This window comes from Chelonoidis abingdonii, chromosome 17 (assembly GCF_003597395.2).
Source record: "Chelonoidis abingdonii isolate Lonesome George chromosome 17, CheloAbing_2.0, whole genome shotgun sequence".
Classification (NCBI taxonomy): Eukaryota; Metazoa; Chordata; order Testudines; family Testudinidae; genus Chelonoidis; species Chelonoidis abingdonii.
The window spans coordinates 25832873-25855070 of NC_133785.1; the positions used below are offsets into that span (position 1 = coordinate 25832873).

General features: G+C 41.0%; 1 protein-coding gene across 1 annotated transcript in view; it reads right to left on the reverse strand.

Annotated features, from left to right (window-relative positions):
• Positions 1-22198, reverse strand: part of ITPR1 (inositol 1,4,5-trisphosphate receptor type 1) — a 236612-nt gene that overhangs the window by 17333 nt on the left and 197081 nt on the right. The window contains exons 51-57 of the mRNA XM_075073238.1: positions 18451-18626; positions 17054-17218; positions 14765-14960; positions 13220-13321; positions 11260-11402; positions 6823-6988; positions 5766-5926 (exon numbers count right to left, since the gene is read on the reverse strand). Coding sequence (XP_074929339.1) covers positions 5766-5926; positions 6823-6988; positions 11260-11402; positions 13220-13321; positions 14765-14960; positions 17054-17218; positions 18451-18626 — 1109 coding nt within the window. The remainder of the gene's footprint in view (positions 1-5765; positions 5927-6822; positions 6989-11259; positions 11403-13219; positions 13322-14764; positions 14961-17053; positions 17219-18450; positions 18627-22198) is intronic.

Genomic DNA, 22198 nt, shown 5'->3' on the forward strand with positions numbered 1-22198 from the left:
ACTTCATAATCCATCAACTCACTGTGTTTGATTAAAAATTAATATGGTACATGTGATATATATTTGTGCAGGGCTACTTATATTCTAAATCCTTTTGAATCTTACATTTGGTTTTCTAAGTATAACTGCTGACTTTTTTCTGCACATTGCGTAGTAACTGAATTGGCCTTTACACATGAAACGATGTAGTACCACATCTATTCAGTGTGTTTTATAGATTTGTTCTCAATTAGGATGGCGTTTTTTTTTTCTTTTTTTAAACAAAACACTGGCTCAAATTCCTATCCACCACAAGAGACGTTGTATAACCAAGATTTAACTCCTTGGTATCAAGTACAACGTGTAGCATCAAAATTGCCATTCACACCTCTTTACACGGAAATTATCTTTAGTTAAGAACACATCAAGAGATGAGGTCATCTTTAAAGGAACTAAGTTGTCTGAATATACAGTAACTGGCATAAAGTCAATTATTCATGATGCTTAAATGCACTCACTGCATGTTAAGGCCAATCAGCATTAGACTTAACTGAAAAGTTGGTAGCATATATAATTCCAAAGTAGTAGATTCGCAACGGTATTTGTCATGTTCTGTGCACACCTATGGTGCTGTAGAAATAATAAACATATTAAATTGCAGGTACAAAATTTCAACTCTTGCCGAAAGATAAAAACTCAAGAATTGTCCAAAGCTGCTCTGTTGGGACTCAGGGCAGGAGAGTGAAACATCTTTGAGGTAGATTAGCATCTGTAGTCTCAATCCATTTTTGAGCATATCCCTGCTTCCTGTCTAAGCTGATATAGCTGAGTAAATATTTCTATTGCACACTGAAACCTATGGAAATAAAAGTGCCCAGTTTGTGTCACTACCAAAGATGTTAGAGTGCCACCTTCAGTCTGTTTACATTGTGGGGGAAAATCCCTTCTAAATCTGTCAGTGAAATCAGCAGAGATTTTGGAAGAGCATGTGCCTGCTGCAGACATTGAGCAATCTCAGATTATCACCCGTTCCCAATACAAATGAAGTAAATAAATCAGCCTCTTCAACAGGATCAATTGAAAGCTTGGAATGAGTGGCATGTTGTAAAGGCTTCTCCCGGGGCCACTCCTAAGTTTGTTTCTGTGATGATGAAAACAAAGAAGTTTGGTGTTAAACAAAACATGCCTCGCCTCGCCTCCCCTCCCCCAGTCATTCATACACACACCTCAACTATCTCTTATTGAAACATTTAAATAAGGCTGAGGCAGCAATACATTCAGATTGTTCCCCTTTTCTTTGGGTATGGCTACACTTGGAAATGTGCAGCGCTGGGAGTTACAGCTGTGGTCGTACAGCTGTGTAGGAACAGCGCTGCAGTGTGGCCACACTGATAGCTACCAGCGCTGCAGTGTGGCCACATTTGCAGCATTTGCAGCGCTGTTGGGAGTGGTGCATTGTGGGCAGCTATCCCAGCATTCAAGTGGCTGCAACGTGCTTTTCAAAAGAGGGGGGTGGGGTGGAGTGTGACAGGGAGCGTCGGGGAGACAGAGAGAGCGGATTTTTGGAGCAGACACTGTGAGCTCCCTGCCTTGCAAATTCTGGCCATTTCCCCCACCCCTCTCTCAATCACTCTTAAATGTAAAAAGGCTTCAGACCAGATAAGCAGCTTCTCCGAGGGACTCCCTCCCCCCCGCCGTGCTGTTTGTCTCCTCAAGCAAACAGCTGTGAACATTCCAAAGCCTCGGCTCGGCTCGCTCGCTGGAGCAAAGAGCAGCTGTGTTTGGTAGCTCCGGGGAGTACCTTCCGGTTTGTTGTAGACAGGAATTCTGGGATACCTCTTAATACCCTGGAGGCCAATAACAGCGCTGGTGAGTGTCCACACCTGATGAGCAGCGCTGCATCACCAGCGCTGGATTCGCTACACCCGTAGCAGACCAGGAGTACAGCCAGCGCTGCAGCCAGGGAGTTGCAGCGCTGGCTGAGCTTTGTAAGTGTGGACACCGAGTAAGTTGCAGCGCTGTAACCCCCTCACCAGCGCTGCAACTTGCAAGTGTAGCCAAGCCCTTTTTTTTCATGAGGGTGGGCGAGTGCGCAGAAAGCAGCAAGGAAAGAGTTCTTGCTTCTAGGCTATCAAAATGAACTTCACCACAACTGCTTTATTGCCACTATTGGTTGAGTTTAGTAAATTTTGATTAAAAAAGCAGTGATTAAACAGCAAATCCTAGGCTTCTAAAATGGTCCAGCTATTCCCAAACTGTACCTACTACTGCTTCCTAGGGTTCCATGTACATCAGTGCAGTACGTGTAAAACAAATCGTCGCCACCATTTTGACAACCAGCGATTAAACACTAGAATTTTGCCAAATGATTGGTGCAGCTTCTGAGCAACTGGTGTGATCAGCTTTAAGGACTTTTTAATAATGTTAACAATCACTAAATAATATTAACAAACTCCTTTGTGACCAGAAAAATTAAAACCAACACTGTCTTAAAGTACTAACATTGTAGTAAGCTAAATGAAGGGAACAATATAATCAAGGCAGCCTTCTGACAGCTGCAGTGAAGTGTTCTGCTATCTCACTGTGCTAATCCACGATCAGGTGATTGCTCACAAGATTTCTTTAAGTCCTCATTACAGAGGAAGAAATCCAGAAGCAGGATGTAGACTTCAGTGACCCTGAAGTAACATGTACCACCTCAGAGAGACCCTTGGTGGGTTCTATATTTAAAGGTATATTGTACCTTTAAGGAAAAAGGACTGTACAAATAAATGAGACCCCAAGTCACACAGCACTGTCTATACACCAAAATAATTCATGAAGGTGAAGACAAGTAAAGAAATATAAATAACTGTACTCTTAGGGTACATCTACACTACGGGATTAGTCCGATTTTACATAAACTGGTTTTGTAAAACAGATTGTATAAATTCGAGTGCACGCGGCCACACTAAGCAGATTAATTCGGCAGTGTGCGTCCATGTTCCGAGGCTAGCGTCGATTTCCGGAGCGTTGCACTGTGGGTAGCTATTCTGTAGCTATCCCATAGTTCCTGCAGTCTCCTCCACCCCTTGGAATTCTGGGTTGAGATCCCAGTGCCTGATGGGGCAAAAATCATTGTCGCGGGTGGTTCTGGGTAAATGTCGTCACTCATTCCTTCCTCCGGGAAAACAACGGCAGACAATCATTTTGCGCCCTTTTCCCCGGGATTGCCCTGGCAGACGCCATACGCACGGCAACCATGGAGGCCCGTTCAGATTTTTCTTTTTTTTTTTTTTTTTTTACTGTCACCGGTATGTGTACTGGCTGCCGCTGACAGAGGCGATCACTCCAGCACTACACAGGCAGCATTCGTTTGCTTTTGCATGATAGCAGAGACAGTTGTAAGTCATTCTGTACCGTCTGCTGCCATTGTAAATTGGCAATAGATTACGGTTATCTGTCGTTCTGTAACTGTCTGCTGCTATCATGGGTGCCCCTGGCTGAGGTCGGCTGAGGGCGCAAAGGCAAAATGGGAATGACTCCGAAGTCAATCTCCTCCTTCATGTATCTAAAATAGAGTCAGTCCTGCTAGAATTTGGGCCAAGTGTACTAGAGAACCAGTGTATCAGAGAGCACAGCTGTCCATGTCAGATCCTGCAGAAATGATGAGCTGCATGCCATTCAGGCTGGGTGCTTGTCCCTGAAAACCCCACCGCGTTGCTTCCCTCCTCCCAACCTTCCTGGGCTACCGTAGCAGTGTCCCCCCATTTCTGTCATGAGTTATAAAGAATGCAGAATAAGAAACGATGACTTGTTAGTGAGATAAAATGAGTGGAGGAGCCTCCCGCTGCATGACAGTCCAGGCAGAACATTAAGCGGTGCGGGAGAGGAACCAGCATCCTGCTGCTATGATAGTCCAGGCAGTACAGAATCTTTCTTTTATACATGAAAGAGAGGGGGCTGATGGAGCTCAGCCCCCAGTTGCTATGATGAGGACGGTTTATCAGCCGTTCTGTACCTATCTACTGGGAATGACCAGGAATCATTCCTATTTTTACCCAGGCACCCTCGGCCAGCCTCAACCTGAGGCAAGCCGAAGCACTCATGGGCTGATGTGACGACGGATAGCAGCATATGTACCATCTGCCACGGGAGGGAGAAGAGCGGATACTGCTCTTCACTGCTGCAGCATCGCGTCTACTAGCAGCATCGCAGACATAGGTGACACTGAAGAAGTCAAGAAACAATTTCTCTCCCTTTTCTTCACTTGGTGGGAGAGGAGCAAATAGACGAGCTATACCTGAACCACGCCGGACAGTGTGTTTGAACTACAGGCATTGGGAGCTCAGCCAAGAATGCAAATAGTTTTGGAGACTGCTGTGGACTGTGGATAGCTGGAGTCCTCACACCCCTCCCTCCTTCCATGAGCGTCCATTTGATTCTTTGCTTTCCGTTACACTTGTCACGCAGCCTGGAGATTTTTTTCAACACTTTGGCATTTCTCTTCTGTAACGGAGCTCAATAGAACAGATTTGTCTTCCCATACAGTGATCAGATCCAGTATCTCCCGACGGTCCAATGCTGGAGCTCTTTTTGGATTTGGGACTGCATCGCCACCCGTGCTGATCAGAGCTCCACGCTGGGCAAACAGGAAATGTAATTCAAAAGTTCGCGGGGCTTTTCCTGTTTACCTGGCCACTGCATCCGAGTTCAGATTGCTGTCCGGAGCACTCACAGTGGTGCACTGTGGGATACGGCCCGGAGGCCAATACTGTCGATTTGCAGCCACACTAACCCTAATCTGATATGGTAATACCGATTTTAGTGCTACTCCTCTCGTTGGGGAGGAGTACAGAAACCGATATAAAGGGCCTCACAGTGTGGATGGGTGCGCCGTTAAATCGCTTTAATGCTGCTAAAATCAGTTTAAATGCGCAGTGTAGACCAGGCCTTAGAAATCAGCCAAAGCTCTTGCTAACCAGCTAGGAGCAGAGACAAATCAGTAATTAGAATTTAGAGGCAGAGGGCATAGTTCCAGGGGCTCTGAACCTGCAGTTTGGCAAAGACAAGGCATTTTATTTGCTCATCTAAAAGCTGTGCAAATGAGCTGACATTAATTTTGGTTTATTACTTTAATAACTAAACTTAGAAGACAACAAGTCTTAGAGGTCAGTTCAGGATACTTTGCTATGAGACAGGTTTTACATGCTTGTTACATTAAAGACAGTTCTCCCAACCTGAGGTGAAAATGTTCTCTTTTAAACTATGGTACATTAGGTTTCAGAACAGAATGGTCTTCCCTTCAACCTAGGCAACTGGTCTAAACCACAGAGACTAGGTAGACTTTACTATTTACATCTATCCACTTGGCACTCGTGAATATTTTAGAGGCCTAGAAACCACAGGTACAAAGATGCAGACTATTTTGTAACTACTGCGCTGCAGTTCACACACATCCAGAAACCCCCAAGCCTCCCGGCCTGCACAATTTTAGTATTAACCATCAATTTACCATACATGGATTGAAACCTGCAATGAGGTACAGTCAGTAGTCCATTCAGCAAAACCTTTCTTTGGAGTTAATCCTCTTACAAAAATCTCTACCTTTATCTTATGCTTCACATATATTCTCTGATTAAGGGGACATTTCTAGAAGGTAAAATACTGCATTACAGTAGTCTGTTTTGGTAGAACAAGTCTTCCGTTCCTCAAATTCTTACACAAATATGCAGACTACATGTATTTACTAAACAAATATAGACCATATACATTAACCTGATTTGGGGAAAGTGCTTCAATCTCACCTTGATCATTTCTGCCACGTAACTTTCTGGTCCAGTATACTCTGTTGAATCTTTTACTTTTACTAACACGATAAAGCACAAGTAGTGCCACATATTGTGCTCTTCTTTAATATGTTCTTCAAACGTGACTGTCTTGTTATCAAACTTGTCTCTTTCCAAACCTAAAAGAGAGATCGCACATCCCTATTAGGTGTTTAGCAACTCTTGCATAACGTGAGTTCTGAGTAGAAAGAAACATACAGTTTGGGGCATTTCTGCATTAACAATTAAATATATTCTTGAATAAACAGTGTCACTGGGATTATATGGGAAAACAATGCTCAGTAGGAATTGTACCACTTCTGTTTACTACACATACTAGAAACGTCATGGTGAAGCTAGCTAGGTCTGGTATGCAATGAACAGTTTTTGTTACATCTCTTACATCTCATTAAAGTATCCTCTTTTTGAAATAAAGTTATGCAAAGCACAGCAACTAGTTTGCAACAAATTTCTAAGTGATACTCGTGTCACGATATACTTTGGCCTCACAGCCTCAATAGTTTAACTTGTCACTTCAGTGCATTCAAAACGAGGTGTTTTACAGAAACCATCCAGCATCTTTGGAAATGTCATCCATTTTAGTTTATCTAATGCTCCAACATAAAACTGTTGTCTAAAACACAGGTGAAACAAGAAACAAGCCACATGAAGTATACTTAAGAAGAGTGGTATATGAACAGCATACTCCTATTCCCAATCTCTTTTCCTTATGCCAAGTTCCTCAAACTCTACAAGCAATACAAATTCTCCTCCCAATAGCAAAGACAACACAGAAGATGCTCTCATTCAGGATTCTCTACTTTAAGAAGAGATAATGATGAGCTTTCAACAGATCCTGAAAGAGGAAGTAGGTATAAGTAGCTGAGAATGACAGCTAGTTGAAGAACGCTATGTAGGATCTACCAGCACTATAGGATTCCTGATTCCCAAAGCCTGATAACTTGGTGGGAAAGCTAGCCTGCAGCTACCTTTGGGTTAGGATAGATCAGCTGCTAGCTCTAAGGCAAATGCTTACCACAAATAAAGCAAGTTGTTTTTAAAATTTCTTCTTTCTTCTGCTTTTCACTCCTTAAATCAGCAAAAGTGTCAATGATAACACCAAAAATCAGATTAAGGACAATAATGATCACCATGAAGAAGAACAGGAGATCGTATATCACTCTAGCAGCAAAGAGTGGTTCCTGTAAGACAAATATTTAAAAAAGTTAATCCTGACACTTACCATGACAGTTCTTTCGTTCAGCGCACCACCAATATTGTATCAATCCACCATCTCCCCTCTTGAGATTCCCTACTTCAGACCACCACTCTGTGAAGTCTTCCAATTATTAAATTTAATATTTTAAATTCTCTATTACCATAAAACAAAAATCCTAAATTACTAACAAGAAAAACATCAAACTAATCAGTGATAGGATATGATCTCCCTGGGATCAATTCTCCCCTACCCATTATCTGCAAGTCTCTTTTCCCTCTTTGTTATCTACCCTATACTCATTCATGTCTTGTCATTTATTCCTTTTATTCCTGATCACCTCTTGACATTCCTTTGACAGCTTGTGTTTATTATACATACTAATAACCACATATATTCTCTTAATTAGCTAAAACAAGGAACAAAGTTTTGTTAGGCTCCCCACTGCCTGTTTTACTACTGATGAAGAGTACAATTTTCAAAAGCATCTAAGGGTATGTCTACACTGCGGTAAAAAATAATAAATAATAATAATAATAATAATAATAATAAAAAAAGGCACTGAATCTCCGAGGCTAGGTTCCCCCCTTGCAGCGGGGTCCTGGAGCCCAGGCGCTAGCCCAAGCCTGAAAGGCTGGAGCTGCAAAGCTGTAAAATTGTGGTGCAGTCAGAGGCAGCTGACCTGGGACAGCCATGGCTATGCCACTGGTCTTCTGTTGTAGCCAAGATGTACTCTATGGGTTTGTCTACATGGGGCCACTCAGGGAAATTAATCTGAATTAACTGAAGGCACAAATTTAAAGTGGGTTAGTTAAACGGCATTAAAACCTAGTGTGGTTGCTTTGATTCAGAATTGAAGTGGCCTTAATTCAGCTTACTTTAATTCACATGGAATTTAATTAAACTAACCTGAACTTTGACACCACCTACTATAAAAAACCCAAAGACGACCCCACACCACAGTTTACCCAGGAATTTAAGGATATCAAATCTTTCCCCAAGCAACTCCAAGAAAAACTCTGCAACCTCATCCCTTACCCCCAGGGTCCTTCTACATGCTTCCCACGATACACAAACAGGGGAACCCAGGCAGCCCGTTGTATCCGGCTACCACACTCTTACTGAAGGAATATTGGGATTCATGGAAATCATCCTCAAACCACTCGGCACACAAAAAGACCAGCAGCTTCCTCCAGGATACAATCAACTTCTTCCACAAATTCTACAACATTAACAACCTTCCTCAGAACACTGCCCTTTCCACCATAGATGTCACTTCCCTATTCACCAATATCCCTCACAATGACAACATCACTGCCTGCCTCAAATATCCACAAGACATGGACAACACTCAAATACCCACAACAACACATTGCCAAACTCATCCATTTCATCCTCACCAATAATAGTTTTACATTCAACAACAAGCACTTTGTCCAAACCAGGGGATCATCCATGGGTATTAGGCTGGTTCCTCAGTATGCCAACCTCTTCATGGGCCACCTTGAGGAAGATTTTTTGGACAAATGCACCACAAAAATCAAATGATATACCTGAGATATTTTAACAATATTTTCATCCTCTGGACAGATGACGAACACCTTCACAGATGTCAACCACAACTTCAACAACCATCACCCATCCATTAAACTCTTTTTAGAACACTCCCACACCAGCATCAACTTCCTGGATACCAACAATCAGCTTCAGCAATGGAATCCTACAGACAACTATATACAAGAAACCCACAGATCACCACACCCACCTTCACAAATCCAATAACCACCCCAAACACACCAAGAAATCTGTTATCTATAGCCAAGCACTCAGATACAATGGGATTTGCTCCAAGGAGAAAGTCCAAGATATATACCTTAATAATACATTTCCAACCACCATCACCAAACAAGGACACTCCACCAGAGAACTGAATTTTATCATTGAATGGGCCACCCAAATACCCTGAGAGAACCTACTTCAATACAGAAATGAACACCCCTAGTTGTCACCTACTGCACACCCCTAGTTCTCACCTACCACCCCACACTGGAACTCAAAAGGATTATAATTAAACAACTACAACCCATGCTCAATGGGGACCACATCCTGAAAGAAGTCTTTCACAAACACCTCTTCTAGCCTTCAAACAGATGCCTATCTCACATTTTAAGAACATAAGAATGGCCATATTGGGTCAGACCAAAGGTTCACCTAGCCCAGTATCTTGTCTTCTGACAGTGACCAATGCCAGGTACTTCAGAGGGAATGAACAGAACAGGTAATCATCAAGTGATCCATCCCATCACCCATTCTCAGCTTCTCGCAAACAGAGGCTAGGGACACCACTCCTGCCCATCCTGGCCTATCCTCCATGAATTTATCTAGTTCTTTTTTGAACCCTATTATAGTCTTGGATTTCACAACATCCTCTGTCAGAGAGTTCCACAGGTTGACTGTGTTATCTGAAGAAATACTTCCTTTTGTTTGTTTCAAACCTGCTGCCTATTAATTTCATTTGGTTACGCTTAGTTCTTGTGTTATGAGAGAGTAAACAACACTTCCTTTTTTAATTTTCTCCACATCAGTCATGATTTTATAGACCTCCATCAATCCCCTCTCAATTGTCTCCTTTCCAAGCTGAAAAGTTCCAGTCTTATTAATCTCTGCTCATATGGAAGCTGTTTCATACTCCTAATCATTTTTGTTGCCCTTTTCTGTACCTATTCCAATTCCAATATATCTTTTTTGAGATGAGGAGACCATATCTGAATGCAGTACTTATGATGTGGGAATATCATGGATTTAAAGAGAAGCAGTATGATATTTTCCGTCTTATTATCTGTCTCTTTCCTAATAATTCTCAACATTCTGTTAGCTTTTTTGACTGGTCGCTGCACATTGAGTGGATGTTTTCAGAGAACTATCCACAATGACTCCAAGATCTCTTTCTTAAGTGATAACAGCTAATTTAGACTCCATAATTTTTTATTATATATACTTCTTGCCCACTCACTCAGTTTTGTGAGACCCCTTTGTAACTCTTCACACACGGCTTTGGACTTAACTATCTTGAATAGTTTTGTATCATCTGAACATTTTGCCACCTCACTGTTTACCTCTTTTCAAAAGGATCTAAATCACTTAGGAGCTTAACTTCTATTTAGGACTTACAAGGTTTTGAAAATTTTACCTGAAATCAGGCTGAATACTAGGCGATAGTTAATAAATATGGTGTAAATATATAGTTCTGTTCTCTGACATCTGACACATACAAAGCAGGGACTGCTGCACTGGGCAGAGAGAGTGAAACGGGGTCCAGTTGGTGGCCACTCCTCTCCAAACAACCTCATGGGTCCAGAAAAGTACAGGAAAGCCTCTAACCCCTACCACTCTGGGGTCGCTAGGACACAGGTGGTGCCTCTCTCCCCACTACCATGTGGCCTGGAGTTTAAAACTATAGGGAGGAACCAGCTAGAGACTCCAGACATTAGGAGCTGCTGCAAAGCAGCCAAAGAAGGGACCTTTGGAAATTCAGAGCCCTTTCTGCAGTTCTGATTCGACTTTCTGTGCCCTGTGCTGACTGGCTGTTTTTGTAAGGGCAGGAGAGGGAAAGCATTAGCCTTGGAGCTCCCTGCCTCTTTTACCTTCTTTTCTCTCTTGCTCTGTCCCACAGAATCATAGAAGATTAGGGTTGGAAGAGAGGTCAGGAGGTCATCTAGTCCAGCCCCATGCTCAAAGCAGGACCAACCCCAACTAAATCATCCCATAGAACAACAGACGATGATTCTCCACCCTCTTCTTTCAATTCAGCTAATTGCCTCCCCCAAACAACCATGGGAACTAACATAACATTTGTTGCCATCACACTGTTCACTCTGGTTGTGGGTTCTACATTTTCTTCCTAAATCTGTCTTGTCTATTTAGACTGTGAGCTCTTCGGGGCAGGAACTTTCTGCTACTCTGTGTTAGTACTGCCGCTAGCACAATGGGGCTCCATTTTTGGTTGGTCTTTAGGCACTACCCTAAAATACGATTAATAATAATCATCATAATGCAGAACAAATAGCTGGAAGCTCATTTCAGATGTGCCATTGCTTGACTTATTGTTATTGCAGAGATTCAACCATATTTAATTGAAAGGAACTGTGGTCCCTTCTATTTAGTAACATATGCATAATATGTTTAATATACTGTACACAACATTCTCTTCAATAAAACCAGATCTCCCTTTTCCTCCCCCATGCAGTGTTAATTTACCTCTTTGGATGGTTTCCTGAGCACATCTCCTACTCCACCTCCACTCCTGAGCCCATGACTTAGTACAGTAACAATGCACATCAGCAATGTCTCGCACGTATGCTCTTTATCCTCTTCCTCAATTTCTTCTTTAGATATCAGCTCTATTAACACAGGAAGCAAAGAGAGGTTTAAAAGGCAAGAAGACATGTTTTAAAAAATTCTCTTCATTTTGTGATTCCCCTCTTGCTGGGAGTTTTCTTCTCTCCCTTTAAAAACAATCATATGACTCTACCCATGTGTATCTAATAAACCATGTAAATCACCACAGCAGCACTTGTTAGCTAGGAACAGAACAGCAGCTGTTCAGCTGGTCTCCACCAGTGGCTCAATTGTCTCTCTCCTCTTCCCACCACCAAAAATTCTGTTTCTAGTTTTGTGCTGAGTTGGCTTAATTCTCTTTCCCATTCTGTTACCATGCACAACTGTAGCTTACCAGATACATGTTTATATAGAATCACGGCTTTTTGATAGCTCTGAGGGCAAAGTTTTTGTTCATATGCTATCTCCTGGTATTTGACAGAGGAATGACTGGACAGGCCTGGAGCTACGCACTGAAAGAAAAGCTTTCTCTCTTGCACTTCCAATGGCTAAGGTGCCATTACTAACTATGGAAACTGTATTTTATTTGAAAGGAACAAACGTCTTTTTCCACTAACTTTTACCAGATTGGCTATAACTTCAGAGTTTGTTCTTTGCATTCCTAATTCATGCATTTTGATTCTGGAAGCTCCAGAACTAATTATGAGTATTCGGCAAAAATAGACTATTAAAAAAATTCTCCACGTCTTTGTTATGACAATAAAAATGCATGTGCAGTTATTATATTAAATGTTAAAGATGAGTCTGAATCAAAATGTTGTGTCCAGACATCTCCAAACATTAGGGAGGTGATCAGAGATTTGTGCATCACATCCACCTCTGGCTGTACACAAGCATTGATATTAACAGATATCAACCTGAACTCTGACATTATCAAGTTTCCTGTGTTTTTTTTGCCAATAAAGTATGTAAAGACCACCAAAATCATCCCCTGCTTCCTACAGCCAGGAAAGAATGGAAGGAACTATTTTTGTATCCGTTCTGTAACTTAATTTATCATAGGGCACATTGGAGCAAACAGACATTTCCTCTTTAGAAGATGGGCTCTCGGCCATCATTGACCTTTGAAACAAATACTTTATTTGAATGAAAAATACCAACATTGTCTGTATCTCACGGCCAACGCCATTAATCTCAGCAAGGAAGTAAATTTAACATGTAGGAAATAAGACAAAATATTTCACAGTTCAATTTAAGGCTGATCATTGTACTATACATGATTGGACAAACATACTGATATATTTCATGCCCAACATACCTATTTTTTCTTTTTTTTAAAAAACCTATTTTATTGTATTTATTCTGTTTATTATTTCTTAGTAGTCCAAAACAATATTAAAAATGTATTCCTTCACTAGTTAGAATACTGTCATCACCAAAACATTTATATTTGATTGCATCTTTCCACACTAAACATTTGAAGATGCTCGCAAATTCAGAGACCAACTTCTGATGTCAGAATTGTTGATCTGTAGTTGCAAACTTCAGGATTTTACATTACTTTTTCCTGCATCACTTCTTCCCTCTCAAACTCATAAGGCAAGGCATTTCAAAACATGTTTCAATTCAGTTCAGTACTAAGCAATCCCATTGCAACAAAATAAGTATTTCTAGTCTACACACAATATTTCATGTACCAAAAGATATTTACGCTAATGGGAAGATGGGATAAGTTAATCCTCCCTCAAATCAGATGTGCCCCTGATATCTTTATTCTGCCCGATTTAATTACACAAGTTTTTTAAATTTAAGATACTTCGCTAGAACAGAGTGAAAATTAAAGTTGTGGTGTAAGAGTTCAGTAGTGAAAGACACCTACCTTCTGAAGGAATGACTGAAGAACAGTTTTCCCCATTACCTGCTCTACATACATCTGAATACAGGAACTCCCCAGTCATGGTATCACCAGCTTCTGTATGGTCTACAAAAATGCAAGTTGTAGCATCAAGAAATGTCCTTTAACATTGCTTCAGTTTTTACATAACTGATACACAGGTGTTAACACACACTGTAGTATGAACTCAGTCTGCACTAAATAACGTGTATATTCCTGGCAAAGATTTTTCCATTGAGATTTGAAGGTTAGAGTCCAATTAAAATCTTGCATCTAGTTATTTAACAATGTTTAAATGAATGACAAAATAAAATGCTTTCCATTTCTGTGCACTAAGACCAAATGCCATACAATTACACAGTACTGAGCCACAAAGTTCATGAAGTAGTTGAAATTGTTATGATGCGTTATGTTCAGCAGATATGGTTTCAAGGTGTCTCAAAAAGCTGCATTCATCATGCAGTGCTAGTTTATCAGGTGTTACAGATAATGAGATGTCCCTGGCATTGAGATCAACTGTGTGGGAAAGTTGAAGCAAAGTGTCATTTAGTTCTTGACCTCTAATCTGATAAATGGTACAAATTAATGCCTGGTAGCGAGAAGATCAAGCAATGCTTTTCTGAACAGTTTAAGCTTTGGAGGAAAAAATGAAGTGCCTTGTTAATATGGTTATTTACTGTTCTATCTGTACTCATCAATCACTAAGCTGTCTCTTTAATGGAAATCAACATTTTACTTGCAATGACCAAATCTTAATTCAGAAAACAAACAAACAAACAAACAAAAGCAAGTTGAACCTAAAGCAAGTATTTGGTAGAGGTTAATGTTCTGAATGCAAACTGAGAACAACTAGAGGAAAAGCATACAGCTTGAGCTCACAGGAGCACCTCTGCATTCCCTTTTATTTTTATTTATTTTGTTTTGAAGTTTCTATTTTGATTGCTGTAGAATTAAACCCACCATTTAAAGCAAAAAGAAACTGTCCAAATCCCACAAGTCAACTTGCAGGCTCTCCCAGTATTTACAACCAGCAACCTCACCAGTTAAAGCCTGGGCGAACAAGTGGGCTTTTGCCAAAACACATTAAGGCTCTGCCTAACCAAGGCAGGACGTAAACTTCACAGATGGAGGGATATGATCGTCGAGATAATCCAATTCAGCTAAATGTAGCTACTGCCCTGCCTCTAGTATGCCTGCAATTAAGTCAGGGCAGAAGCTACATTTAGCGGAATTGGATTATCTCGACTGTCATATCATGCCCTGCAAGAAATCTCTAATGTACGCAAATGGGAAAGTTTAAATGCTGTCTCCTTTTTGGGGAGAGATGGGATCTTGGCATTAGTTTACACAACATTAAAAATGCCATTTGCATCAGTCAATTTCTCGTTTGGAAAGGAAAGCATCTTTTACCAGAACTACATCTGTAGTCAATCCTATTAGGTGTCGAGTACCCCCCATCCCCCGAAAGCTGTGCAGGGGCAAGCCCTTTATGCTTTTCAACCTTGCACAGTTAAAATGTCCAACACCAACCTGGCAATAACGTTTCATTAGGCAGCTTATCTACTTCCAGGATAAAGTCATCTTTGAAGAACAGGTACCCCACTATCGAGAACAGGTAAACCAAGATAAGAGCAAGAACAGCAGTCAGGATGATGGAACGTCCATTGCGAGTGACACTTTTAATGACATTCAGCAAGGTCTCTTCTCTGTACACCAAGTCAAAAAGCTGGAAAAAAGGAGCAGGTCAAGCCGTTTCACAAGTTTACTGCTAACAAAACTGATGGCATGTTACATTTTGGGGCAATGCAGAGAAGGATGGAAGTAATCTAATTCCAATGTTTTAAAGTTTGCCCTTTTCTAAAGCAGACAGTTAATTTAGAATTCTGGAGCATCACCTACTAACTAAATGGAATGGCACAACCACTCGACTGATTTTACATTACCCATTTCCAATACACTTTTTTTTTTTTTTTCTTGAAGTAACCATCTAACTGATGATGTGTTAAGGATGAGAGGAGCTGGCGGTCAGAAGACTTTGGTGGTAATCCTGACTGTGCTAGTGATTTGTACACAGGTACCTGGCTCTTTGTGCTTGAGTTTTCTCAGCTGTAAAATGGGGATACTACTATTTTGGTTACCACATAGGTGTGCTAAGAAGCCGTGCTGATTAATGTTAGTAAAATGTTTTGGGATCTTTGATGGGTTTAAGTGTTATCAATTTATCAAGCATTCTTGTACTATACTGAGTATTAAGCACACCAGATAACATGTGCTCTCTTTTCTCAGACATTATCTCTGCTTCACTTTCTCTCTTTTTAGCACCAAACTGAAAAGTATAACCTACTTCAGAAGTTAAACTTGGCAGGTCTCTTTAAACTTCAATTAAAAAAAATAACAAAAGACGACATGCTTAAAATAAGGGTTTTTTGGAAAGGGTGGATTTATGGTGGTGGGTTAATCTTTTCTGGGTTTTGTCTTAGTTTCCTTATGGACATAAATACTTCCTTCACTTCCCATTCTTCTGAATCTACGCTATCGCCGACATGAAATGGAACAGTCAGTTATTGAATGATGGGACAAAATAAATGTTAAAATATGAGATGGCAAAAAAACTTCAGCTCTCGCCCTCCACCTGCTTCCCCTATGCATATCCCTCTAAAGAACTCTGAAGAGATGTCATATGATGTCTGCAGAAAGCTACTGTCCCTTTCATACATTTCCTTGTCATCGGATTGCAGATTTGTATGCTAGAAGAGAAAACTGTCATACACTAATGACACATTTCTGGCAGTAAAACCATGTTTCCCAATTTTTCCATAAAGGAAACAATTGAAAACAGATACAGAATGATGTAGCAAGCAACAACTAAATAGAGGTTTGTTTAGAAACTGACACCCACCTGCTATAGACATACTTGTTCAGGACATGCTTTGAATACTATTGCATCATGCATTGTAGGCTCCGCACCTAATGGGAAGGCTTAGGCAAGGGATCCTGGTCACTCCCCAAGGCTTGGAATCACGGTCAGAGATTTAAAAAAAAGGCTCCTAAATATACTAAGCGCCTAAACTCACTGTAAGTGACTGATACAACCTCTGATACTGGGGAAGCATCACTCACCTTGCAGAACAATTTGCCTCTCGTTCCCACCAGGATTTCTCCTGAAGTAGCTACCACCTATGTGCTATCTGTGCCAGATTTTGTAGTGAGTTTTCTGATCTGGGTAGCGCTCACTGGTGACTTAGCTGAGACTTGGATACTTCCCAGTGTTACTTTGAGGATATTTTAAGCCAATTTATTCTCTAACCGTAGAACCAGAGACAAATTATATAGTCTAGGCAAGCTAAGAAATGGCACATTTAGCCAAAGGAATCTGCTTTTATCCTTTCCCCAATACTTTAGTTGTCTGGGAATGGGGTCTGAAATGGGGAAGTACTTGTAAATTAGTCCTCTTTGCAATTGTACACGTTCATAAATCTCACATTTTAATTATAATAAAGCAATGTGCAGTGCTTGTGTATGGTACTGGAGGAGAAGAAATTACAAGTCTTCCATTTATCTCTCAGGTAAGGAGAGCTGGAGTAGCACAGGGGCAGTGTGAGTCCCCCCAGTAAGCTCGCAAGCTAAAACTGCATGAGGTTGGTCTCCTGAAAAGGACTAGCACTATAAAGCAATCCCACCAAGGACAGCAGCCACACTGAGGTTCTATTTCTGGGTAGATTGTACAGTGACACATTTATGTCTTCTAGATACTACTGCGATCGTGGCTTTAGGAAAAAAAACACAGAGAGCGCTCCAAAAGAGAAGATGAATACCTACCAACAAACTATAGAAAAATTCATGTACAAAGAGCCCCATAGCACAAATAAGAAGGTATAGCAGATGATAAAGGAATTCCACGTCCAGGATCATTGCCTTGTATCCTCTAGTGAATGTTCCACAGTTACCCACAAAACTCATCAGGAAAATTATTTTATTACAAACCTAAGGAGACAATTACAGTAAAGGTTAGCTATAGTGTGCAACACATGCCTGACAATTGCAGACTCTAAGTCAGTAGCAATTCAGCAACATATTTCTATCAACAACTACAATAAGGACTTGTAGAATGATTGAGCAATTTACACATTTGGGTCAGACTCTGCCCTCAGTTACGTCTATCTATGCAGCCCAATCTAAACTGAACCAAGAGCAAAAATACTGGTCCTTATAAAATGTACACAAAAAATCTTTTCAACTGTGACTGAATACGTCTACATATTTGAGACTGCAAAAACAAATCATACAGTTGGAAGAGGTTAAGACTTTTTAAAAAATAGTGTAAAATTAACTTCTCACTAAAACAAATAGCTCCTTGGAACAGAAGCACTTACATTTCTGAGACACCTCAGTAACTTGTTTGTAGGAAAATAATCCAGGTTCCCATCACCCAACTGGTTTTAGATTGGGTATACAGTAATCATGTGTAGCAGGACACAACAATGCCAATATCAATGGTTCCTCAACCACAAAAGGAGCTCTTAAGCAGTACCACAACAAATAATAATAATACCACTGTTAACTGGCTAACATATTTAGATAACAAGACATGTAATTCAATTGTCTACTTTAAAGGTAATTATGTAATATATACACAAAAGACATCCAGGAGATATAACCTTCACACAGCTCCTATTGGCTTAGTCAAACAGAAGCTTCCATTTGGCTCACTTGGTAGACCCTTCTGCCTGCAGACCACAAATGTTTGAACTTGAGTCCTACTGAAGTTCTCTCTGGTGGCTGAATTTGCATGTTTGCTCTGCAGCAAACTGCTCAATGTCCTACTTTTGACTGACAGGTAAGCTACAAGCATTTGGGACACTTATTGTTTGATAAATCTTACAAATTCCCATCTTCTGTAGCTTAGCGACTGAACAAGAGAAGGGTTTGAGCAAGCAACTTAAAGTACTGTAGGGTCACAGATTTCTTAATATTTCAAGCTGAGCTGAGAGCTGTCACTAGACTGTGACAAAGCAGAGACACACGTTGGAGCTCTGAAACTTCCAACTGAAGCACAGCAATTCTATTTTTAAAGACAGCCCCAATCCAATTAGGGAATTACTTTTTACACCAATTACTCCACAATGTTCTGGACTGAGTATTTAGAGTCTGGTATTTTCATGAGTGGATAAGATAAAATGCAAGAGAATTTAAACGAAAACCTACATGATACTTACATTGAATGCACCCAGAAGAAATAAAGTAGGCTGCAAACCCACTGAAAATATTAGTCGTAATATCGTAGAAGCTATTAAAGCTCGGATACCATGGGGCTTAGGAAGAGCTATAACTATGGCCAAAGATATCAGCATAGCTGTCCAGAGTAAGCCCGACAAATGGGGCTCTAGCGTACCTAGTATGGAAAAAAATAAAAGAAGATTAAATATTCCTAACTACCAAATATAACAAAGCCAAGATTAGCCAGATAAATGTCATTTTAATGTTATTACTGTGCAATATCACTAACCCACCTGTTCAGCCATTACAGATTGATAAGTGTTGAAGCTGAGTAACAGCATCTCGGGTACATTTTAATTAAGTATATTACCTGAACACGTAAAGCATTGTGTGTCAAGCATCATCATTAAAGGAGTCTTCATTTTGTTGTGAGTTACTTAGACACATTCTCATTTGAAAACATAGAAGACAGATTTTCTAATCCACTCACTAGCTTCCCTGAATGGGAGGGGAAGAGTGACCACAAATATGCTGGTCACTCTTATCCTATCACTCTTATCTTGCACTTCTGTTATTTTTTTTTTTTTTTCCAACTAAAAGCTTTACCAGTTTTTGCCATCTCTGGTATTTCTAGTTCTCTTTGAAGCGTCCCATGCACCTGGCTGGTTATATAACATCAGCCAGCCTGGCTAAATACACCTCAGTTAAAAAGCCATAAAAAAAACCTGGCCTACAACACTAGCACACTGTAGGGTTACTTCAAACATGAACAACCATCTCTTCATGACAAAGGCCACATATAAAAAGAGTCTGCATGTTTGCAAACCATTTGTATCTCAGCAGGAACCAGATTACAGGGAAAGATTCCCTAAACTTTGTAACCGTCTGCAGCTCCTGTGCCAGAACTGAGGGGATTGTTCCATCTCAGTAAGCGCGTCAACACATGCACAACGAAGGCTTTTTCGAACAAGACTGGGAGGGGAGAGAAGGAGAGTTATGCTCTTCCATATATGAAGAACCACCATATACTTTCATTCTGAATTACTATTTCAGATTAATGAAAAGCAACAGAAGAATGAACAAAAGCCATGTCCCCCAGAGAGAGCACAATGTGTTCAAAAACTTTGGACAAAATGGCTGCCATGGCAGAGCCCTGAGGAACAAAAGGTGCAATGCTCAAAACAGAGGCATCATATTTGAAAGGGACGTATGCCACAGGGAGGGGAAAGCAGAGAGAAGGTACAAAAGACCATTTAGGAAGTGAATATACTCGGCATTGGAATTCCAGTGAGAGGGTAGAATGCACTTTTAAAGGATCTAGTCACTTGTTTTAAGTGTTAATATTCTGACAGTTATAATAAAATCTAAAACATGAATATTTTCTCGCTCTTCAGTTCCAGCCATTCGCAGCAGGCCTGCTATTTAGCTAGAATTAAAGACACCTTCAAGGTTGCCTGCAGTACGTGCTTTTGAAAGGTCAGACCACAGGCTGCTCATCAGCATTAGAATAAGTGGAATGGAATGCTGTTATTAAAGGGAACTTTTAAGACTGCCCCAACAGCATGTTCTGCTGCCTTCTCAAAGTGGGTGGTGTGGGAATAGAAAAGAGATTAGAGTTCAGGTCACAAACTCATTCCTTGCTGCCAGGGACAGTAAGGGCTGGGAGCATAGCGCAAACAGTGTTTTAGCCCGTGGAAAACAGAGTTCCAAGTTGGGAATGACCAATCTGTGGCCAAAGCTGTGTGTTTCTCAGTAAAGACATGTACACTCCTAGTCAGAAGAGGTGTTAGGAGTCCATTGCACATCTGGTAGCAGAAAGACATGTCTGTTTTCAAAGTAGTAGGCACCTGCAGAGATCAGTGGAAGATTCTTGGCATCTTGGACACCCCCGACATTTATTTAGACATGGATTTAGGTACCTAATTACAGGCATTCAAGTCTGCAAATGTTGGCCTTCCACACTGTGATACATCTGACAGTATTATGCACTTAGCAGCTCAGAGTTCAGCTGGCCTGAATCATGTAGACACACCATAAGAATGACCATACTAGATCAAAACAACAGTCCATCTAGCCCAGTATCCTGTGTCTGTGCCAGATGCTTCAGAGGGAATAAATAGAACAGGGCAACTTCGAATGAACCATCCCCTGTCATCCAGTTCTAGCTTCTGGCAGTTGGAGGTTTAGGTTTAGGGAGCTTGAAGTTGCATCCCTTACCATCTTGGCCAATAGCCATTTATGGACCTGTCTGCCGTGAACTTCTCTAATTCTTTTTTGAATCCAGTTGTACTTTTGGTCTTTACAACTTCCCATGGGAACAAGTTTCATAGGTTGACTCTGCATTGTGCTAAGTAGTACTTTCTTATGTTTCTTTTAAACCTGCTGCCTATTAATTTCATCAGGTGACCCCTGGTTTTTGTGTTATGTGAAGGTAAATAACACTTCCCTAATCACTTCCTCCGCACCATTCATGATTTTGTAGACCTTTATCATATTCCCTCTTAGACATCTCTTTTCTTGGACAACTAGTCCCAGTCATTTTTAATCTGTCCTCATAGGGAAACGGTTTTGTACCCCTAATCACTTTTGTTGCCCTTCTCTGGACCTTTTCCAATTCTAATATATCTTTTTTGAGATGAGGTGACAAGAACTGCATGCGGTATTTGAGTTGTGGGCGTACCATGGATTTATATAGTGGCATTAATATTTTCTGTCTTATCTATCCCTTTTCTAATGGTTTCTTGCGTTCTGTTAGCTTTTTCCTCATCTAATTGAGCAGATGTTTTCAGGGACTACCCCTGATGACTCCAAGCTCTCTTTCTTGAGTAGTAACAGCTAATTTGGGAAAAATGAGAGTTTTCCCCTAAATGATCCATTTTGAAAGAATTATAGCTGTTTAACTAATCAAGAGTTTTAAATGATTTTATATAAGTAACAAAAAGAGGTTTTTAAAAAGCATTAGATGCTTCATGAGGTGTTGAGAATGTGGAAGATGAAATTCCTAGAAGTTAAAAGGCCAAAAATGGTTACCTGCCTTTTCGTAACTGTTCTTCTTCAAGATGTACTGCTCATGTCCATTCCATTCTAGGTGCATGCGTGCCCACGTGCACAGTCGGAGATTTTTGCCTTAGCGGTATTCACAGGGTGGGCTGTAGTGCCCTCTTGAGTTCCACGCTCGTGTGTTGGTATATTAGGTGCTGAAGGTATAGCCCGAAGATATTCTGTCAAGCACCCAACAGTCTGAGCTCACCCATGACCAGGCCGACCAGAAGAGATGCAAACGGTTGAGGAAAGAGCAGGGAGGTGGATCCTGGGAAGTACTGGGACACCATCCTCGGGCGCATCCTCAAAACCCCTGTTTCTGGCTTCCTTGGCCTCTGGAAGAACCAGGATGGGAGGAAGAATGGGAAGACGAAGGGTGATGTCATTTAAATCTTTCGTCTCTCTCCTTTCTGTAGAAGATGCACTGGGGGCAGAGGTGGCAGTAGATGGAAAGGCATTCTAGCCTGCTGAGGGGTGTGAAGGCCCAAGGAATGGAGGGTGGCATGAGAGTCTTTGAGGCTGTGGAGTTGTGTGTCTGTCAGCTCCAAAAACAGCTTTGCTCCCTCAAATGGGAGGTCCTGAAGGGTAGTCTGCATTTCCTTGGACAGCCCAGAGGACCGGAACCAGGAGCTGTGCCTCATGACTACCGTGGCCGCTGAGTCCATAGCTATCAGGCTATCTGGAAAGTGCCTCTCGCCACCGCTT